Below are 7,090 nucleotides of genomic sequence, written 5' to 3' on the forward strand. Positions count from 1 at the left end.
GCAGGGCAGAGGACTGGGGCATTGCAGCTGTATTATTGACCCCCAGCTCAGCTCTGCTGCCCCCAGGCCTAGAGATGCCTGGGGGGGGCGAGGAAAGGGCACCAAGCCCTGGCTCTGCCCGTGACCTGGGGTGCACCGTGTGGCCCCTCTTTGTGGGAGATGCATTCACTTGGCGCCCCCGCCCGGCACCTTGCTGCAGCCTGCAGCAGGGCAGGAATGGCAGGGCACGGCCTGGGCTCTGATGCACGGAGGGGGGATGGTTTGGCTCCTTGAGGGCGTTACCACCCAGCTCCCCTGGGCAGCCCGGCTGCAGGGCGATGGCAGGGAGAGGCCCTGATCCTGGCTGGGACCTGTGGGCATCACCTTGAGCCCATGGGCCGCCCAGGGCAGTGCTGATCCACGTCCAGAAAGAACTGGGAGACGGAGGAAAAGCCGCAGGTTTCTTTTGTGTGAGTAGAAAATACAAAAACCAACCGGAGGGAAGCTGGGGAACGGGGTGCTGGCTCAGCTGGGTAGGGATAGGGGTGCAGGCATGAAGCAGGGGCTGGCACACGGGGTCCTGCCCTCCTCCAGGCTCAGGATGACACTGGACATGGGGGCAATTCTCAAGGGGGGAATAATCAAGAGGGGGAAGCCCCTGGTAGCTGCCTTGCTCCAGAGCGGGGTCCCGGCTCATCGGCCTTTCCTGGGCGATCCACGCAGCGACGGCAGAGCTCCCATCGCAGGGCCGAGGGGAGCAGCACCCGTGCCTGGGCTGACCCCAGCCCCCTGCATGGGCGAGGACTGGTCGCCAGTGCCCGGCCAGGAAAGCCCCCGGGATCATGGTAAAAACAGGCTCATTTACACGTATGTACACATTTACAGGTGAAGGCACGAGCCAGCTCCAGGGCGTGGTGCCCTCAGCCAGCTCCAGGGCATTACCGGTGCCCACTGGGATGCCGTTATGGACTGCAGGGGGTCACGGTCATGCCCATGGCCATCCACAGAGCTGTCTTGAGTCTTGCCACGGCCCTGCTCAGCTGGGCATGGTTTGGAAGTGGCACGAAGGCAGAGGCTCTGCTTGTCGAAAACGTATGTACAACGGGGCACAGGTGGCACCGGGTCCGAGTCTTTGGCATCTCCGGGATGCAGAGGCTGATCCTAGCACCGGGCAGCTGCTACCCGCCCCCGTCAGGGTCCGGCTGCCCGCCCTGCCCTGCCGGGCTACCCCCGCAGCTTGTCGTAGTCGCTCACCATCCGCTTGATGTGGAACAGCTTGTTGCGCAGGGACTTGGTCTCCAGCTTCTTGGTCTGGTAGTCGGGGCTCTGGAGGAGAAGCCAGAGGGGCGGGGAGGGGGTCAGAGCCGACGGGGGCAGTGGGCGCTCGTACCCGAAGGGCCGAGCCATGGAGGGGGATAAAAGCCTCCTACTGCTCCTCGCTCCCCAGCTGCAGACTCGTGGCTGCAGGACCCCAGGCCTCGGTACCCACCACGGTCAACGGTTCTCTATGGGTTTGGCCCGCTGGGCGCTTGGCTCTGGAAACTGGCCCGTCTGCACTGCGCAGCCCCCCCAGACCCAGCTCAGACCCACCCAGGTTGCAAACAGGCTCTGAGCCCTGGCTGCCAGCGCTACGGGCACAACCCGCCAGGCTCTACCGGCTCCAGGGAAAGCGTGTTTCTGCCCCCGAGCTCAGCTGGCCTGGCTCCCATGCCCCGTGGGGAGCGGGCAGCGGAGCAGAAAGGGCTCTGCAGCTGCGCCCCGGGCAGCAGACGGGCAGGGCTGGCGCTGGGCAGAGCCACGCAGGCCTCTCTGCCAGCATGCCGCTTGCCCGGCTCTGCTGCACGGCGTAACCGGACACCGCGGCGGCCGGTGCATGGAGCCGTAACCGGAGCCGGGCCTGACCGCCGGGTCACGGGTGTGTATGTTACCGTGTCATGTGGATGCACAGGGAGTGTGGGGGTGAAGGGGGCTGCTGCCAGGGCCAGTACAGGGCCCTCATCCTTGCCACATGTCCACCCTCATTGCCCCCGGCTAAGGCACTTTGCTGCTAATAAGAGGGGGCTCCCAGCCCCTTGGGGGTCCCTGACATAAGGTTTGCTCTGTCCTAAAGCTTCAGGGGGGAGAGACCCTGGAAAGGCCCAACCAGCAGATGTGGAGGGCTCCAGGGGTGCCGTGGAGGTTGCATCCCCAGGCTGCAAAGCCAGAGCAGGAGAGGCCGGGGCTTTGCAGCAGTTCTTCCCAGCCCGGGCATTAGAGCTGGTTTATGGGACATGCTGGGTGCTGGCAACGCCCCGCGGGGACATGGGGACTGCTGTTCAGGGGGTGAGAGGCGAAGGGGCATCATGGTGCATGGGCTGCTCCATGCCACGGCCCGTATGCACGCAGCTGCTCCTGGGTAACTGGAAGCTGCACCGCAGCCCTTGGGGGAAGAGGGGCAGACGCCTGGGGTAAAAAGCAGGCAGGTGGGTAGGTCCTGCTGAGGGGCTGGTGCAGGGCAGAGCCCCAGCACCCTCTGCTCCACCATGGCTGCTTGTGGGATCTCATCCTAGAGCTCATTCAGGTGAATGGCCGTGCACCCAATGGCACCAGCTACAGTGTGGGGGGGGCGCAAGGGCAGCCTCTGTGTGGGGCACGTGGCAGAGAGGAAAGGGGACAAGCAGCACAGGAGCAAACAGAGCAGGGAGCAGAAAGCAGAGCAGCAGACCGGGTGGGGGAAGGGGATCGGAGTGGCACGCGGGGGGAGCAGGGCTAATCTGTAGCCCTTGGGCAGAGCAGAGACAGACAGGGGAACTGGGGGTGCTGGCAGACCGGGGGAGCTCACCCGCTTCAAGTCCTTCAGCCGGTTGTACTCCTCAGCAACGCCCTGCGGGAGACACGCGGGAGGGACACGTCATGCGCTGGGCCACGGGGCTGCCACAGGCAGGGACCCACCCCGGCTCCCACACCCACGGGCCCTGGCACAGCATAGCACAGCGCTGCCTGCGGACGTGAGCACGGGCCGGGGCACAGGCACCGGCAAATCCCCTCCGGTGTCCGTGGGAGCAGGATTGGGCCCCAAATCAGCCCCATGTGGGTCTGCTACAGACCCCGAGCCACGAGGGGCTCTCACTGCGGGTGCCCGCTGCAGCTGCTCTCTTCCCGGGCGCGGGTTGGGCCCGAGTCCCCTGGGGGCAGCACAGTCTGCTCGTGGCTTGGGGTGGGGGCTGGGAAGGCACCGGCCTGGGAGCCCAGTTCAGCTCCTGGCTCTGCTGCCAGTTCCCCCAGGCATGGCGCGGCCTCTCTTCAGGCCTCAGTCTTACAGCTCTAAAATGGGCGCAATGCCCTCCCTCTGTGTACACGGCTGGTCCATGCAGGTGCTGTGGGCCCAGCCCCGAAGCATTCCCTGTAGCTAATCCACCCCAGGACCTCCTGGAAACCCCGGTCAGGCCTGGTACCTGGTACTGGGGGCTGTCCTCCGAGAGGCTGTCCAGCTGCTTGCTCAGCTGGTTCAGCTCATCGTTGATGTTGTCCATCTCGGCGCAGAGCTGCTTGTAGTGCTTGAGGTCCACGTCGAACTCCTGCTTGTACTCCTGCCGGGCACCGTCCGAGGTGATCGGGGGGTACACGCTGCCCAGGGAGGGGAGACAAACACACGTCGGACTCTGGAGCTCGAGCACGCGGCGCTTGGTCCCCAGCGTGGCACAGCTGCGGGATCGTCAGGCCCAAGGTGCCCCCAGTTACGGGCAGACAAGACTATCCCCCGGGCCAGTGGATCCCCGTGGCTCAGGGAGGGAAGGATGGAGCCAGCATGGCGTCCAGCCGCCCCGCTCACCTGCTCCACTCATCCTTGTCGCGCTCGTCGCTGGACTCCATGGCCGTGGTGTAGTCCGTCTCGTACTGCGACTCGTCCAGCTCGGGGTTGCGCCTGCGGCGCCGGCCCCGCCGGGCAGATGGCCGGCTGGTGCTCTCCCGACCCTTCTCCTCCAGCATGCTGGTGCTAAAGGTCGTAGCCGGCTGGCCCTCGCTCACGGGGGCAGGGGAGCTACCGGGGGAAGCCACGGGTCAGGCTAGATCCTCCAACCCCATCAAGCAGGGGGTGCCATCCAGGTGCGAGCCCCCCATATTAGTGGGTGGCAGCATGGCAAGGCTGGAGCGAGACCGGGAAGCCCAGCTCTGGGCCTGGAGAGGCTGGCTGCCTGCAGCCTGTGGCCCCCGCACCCCCAACCCAACTCTCCGGCCCCCGGCGCTGTTATCCGCCAAGGCGGGGCCCCCGAGCGATGCATCCCAGCTGCACCAGGGCGCAACATCTGCCCGTGGGACAAGGTGGGAGAAGGATTCGGACCCAGGCCCCCGTGCCAGGCAGCCCACCTGGCGGTGTGGTAGTTCTCGGGGACGTAGTAGGTGCTCGGCGGGGGCGGGTAGCTGTAGGCGCTGGGTGCGGCGTGCACGGGGCTGGTCGGCTTCTCGGAGTAGGCCAGCGTGGCCGTCTCGTCGTGGGTGCTGGTGCCATTGGCGACGTTCTTCACCTGGGAAGCGGTGAGGGGTGGGAGGCTCAGTCCGTGCCTGGCCGAGACCTGGGGCAGCCTCGGGGGCCAGGGGAAGCAATGCCAGCCCCTGCCCGAGGGAGCTGGGGGGGATGGACTAGCTGGGGTGCCTGGCAGCTCAGAGGGGTGGTAGTAGCGGGGAATGCAGGGCTGGGGGTGCAGGGTCGCTGGCCCACCCAGCCCTGCTATGCACACAGCAGTGGGAGAAAAGGGGCCGTGCGCCTGGTACGTGCCCCGTGCCCGCAGGAGCCGGGTGCACAAAGGCACTTCCCCACCGAGAGCCTTCTTATCAGGCTGGGCGGAGGCGTGATAAGCTCACACACCCCCTGGGCAAACAGCCCCTGCCACCGAAACTGCCCCACCCCGCAGAGAGGGTCAGGGGGGAGCTGGCACCGCTCCTCCGGGCACAGCTGCAGCGCGGACCTGCTCCAGGCTCCCACGCATGCCACGTGCTGGACAGCCAGGTTGATCCCTGGATGGGGAAACTGAGGCACGAGGCAGCCATGTGGCCTGCCCAGCTCCAGCTGAGCTCCCCCCAGCCCAGTCTCTCAGCTGCCCTTTGCCACTTTAGGACCTCTCTGTTGCGAGACAGGAGGGAGAGGGGCCCGTGGCCGCTCTGGGGGAAGTAAGAGACCCCAGTCCGGAGCCTGGGGGTCCATGGCTCTGACCGCACCCCAGGCCCCCTTCTCTGCTGCGCCAGGCGTGAAGGGGGGACGGATGAAGGATGCCTCTGCTAATGGCCCTGCCTGGGAGGCAGAAGGGGGCTGGGGAAGGGGCACTCCCGGGGACAGGGCAGGGACGGGGAGATTCCTCCGCCGAAGGCAGGTCCGGCCCAGCCCAGCCCCAGGGACACGTCCTCATCCTCGTCCTCCTGCACAAGCACCCTGCAGCGGCCGGTCCCACCTCCCACCAAAGGCATTTCCTAGCCCCGCCGGAAAGGCGCTGGGGGCTGCAATGGGATGTGCATGGGGCTGGGCCTGGCCACGGTCACGTCTCACCCCGAGGAGGCCAAGGCATGGGGCGGGGAGGGAGGCAGATATCTTAAAGGCTCGGATGTCCCCCCCCACTGCTTCCTTCCTTCCTTGCTGGCCCTTTGTGGCCTGCCAAGAGCAGCCCTGTGCTGGGAACGGGAGCAGTGCTCCTTCCATGTCCTCGGAGAGCTGGGGAGGAGGGTGCTGGGGCCTGGGACCAGCGCTCACTTCTCCCTGCTCAGCTGCATGACCTGGAGCCAGACTCCTGACCCCAGCTCCAGCTGGTCCCGCGGCTCCTGGAGGACAGGCCGCCCTTGAGCCATGCTTGCCGTGCCCACGCGCCAGCGTTGACGCCCTGTCGAAGGTCGCCCATTTATCACAGCCCGGGCGATAACCAGGGGACAGGACGTGCTGGCTGCATGTTCATCTCCTGGGTGCTAAGGACAGAGCCCGGGGCTGGAAGGGGACCATGCCCTTCCCCGGAGCCGCCCCAGCCCTGTTTGCACCACGGTCGGCTTGGGGCTGCTCCAGACTCCTCCGAGCCAGCGATGTGGGTGCTGGGAGCAGGGTCCCACGGGGAAGGTCACAGGACCTTGGCGCCGAGGCCTCATACTGGGGGGAAATGGCTTCACGGCGCGGCCCCTTTCAGCTGCCTGCAACCCCCCAGCCCGGCGTCACCTGCACCATGGCTGGCCCCGGCCGTGTGACGCTGCCAGCCCAGCCGGGCAGGGAAAGCGCTGCGGGTTAATCATTGACCAGACCGAAACTGGCCCGTGTGCAAGGCAAACACCTGTGCACGGGGCAGGCCGAGAGCAGAGCAGAGAGCTGCGTGCCAGGCCGACCGGATCCGACCAGGCAGATTGGCCCGGCCCTGCCCTCGACAGCCTTCCTCCACAGGCCAGCTTGGCTCCCGCCTGCAGCGGGTCAGGAGCGGGCACGCAGACAACCACTGCAGGATTTAGTGTTAGCCCCCTTCCCCTCCGAACCTGGCAGCAAACAGCTTGCGTGTGCATGCTCTGGCCTGCCCAGGTCACCCTGCAACAGGAACCAGATCCCTCAGCCAACCTGAAAGCCCCCGAAGCTGCGAGGAGGTGTTGACTCTGGAGCCTACTGATGACGGCCTGCGTGCCCATGCTTTTAACTGCTTCTCTGCTGGCCAGGACTCACCCACTCCTCCACGTTGGGGCCCTCCTGCATGGCCAGCGGCTTGTCCCAGTAGATGTTCGGCTTCCCATACTGCCAGATCTTGCTGCGGGTCTTGTGAGCGAAGAAGCAGACGACGCAGAGGATAATGACGATGAGGAACCCGCAGACGATAGCGATAGCCTGGAAGAGAGCAGGGGACCCCCCTCCATTAGTTGGGGGATCTGCCCCGACCCCCACCACCAAACCCAGGACCTGCTGTGTTGCACCACAGGCCGCTCCCAGGGAGCTAAAGGAGGAGCTCCATGACACGCTAGCAGCAGGAGGTTGTTGTCCTCTGCTCAAAAGACCAGGCACACACACCTAATACACCCGGAGATCTTGCTCCAGTCCATACAGAGGGGCCAAACGACCATGACTTCAAACATGACTCAATGAACAGCTGGGGGGGGGGGGGGGGGGGGGGGCGGCCCC

The 7,090-nt window shown here is 66.0% G+C and overlaps 1 protein-coding gene across 8 annotated transcripts in view; it reads right to left on the reverse strand.

Annotated features, from left to right (window-relative positions):
• Window positions 1–399: 399 nt before the first annotated feature.
• LOC102373195 (occludin-like) overlaps window positions 400–7,090 on the reverse strand; it is an 11,190-nt gene continuing 4,499 nt past the window's right edge. For all 8 annotated transcript variants that reach the window (XM_025196377.1, XM_025196374.1, XM_025196378.1 and 5 more), the window contains 6 exons: window positions 6,641–6,799; window positions 4,327–4,484; window positions 3,791–4,000; window positions 3,414–3,585; window positions 2,801–2,842; window positions 400–1,305 (listed from right to left, as the gene is read on the reverse strand). In XM_025196377.1, the coding sequence (XP_025052162.1) occupies window positions 1,204–1,305; window positions 2,801–2,842; window positions 3,414–3,585; window positions 3,791–4,000; window positions 4,327–4,484; window positions 6,641–6,799 (843 nt within the window). In that variant the 3' untranslated portion in view covers window positions 400–1,203. The remainder of the gene's footprint in view (window positions 1,306–2,800; window positions 2,843–3,413; window positions 3,586–3,790; window positions 4,001–4,326; window positions 4,485–6,640; window positions 6,800–7,090) is intronic.

Source organism: Alligator sinensis, unplaced genomic scaffold (genome assembly GCF_000455745.1).
Source record: "Alligator sinensis unplaced genomic scaffold, ASM45574v1 scaffold1295_1, whole genome shotgun sequence".
NCBI classification, from domain to species: Eukaryota; Metazoa; Chordata; order Crocodylia; family Alligatoridae; genus Alligator; species Alligator sinensis.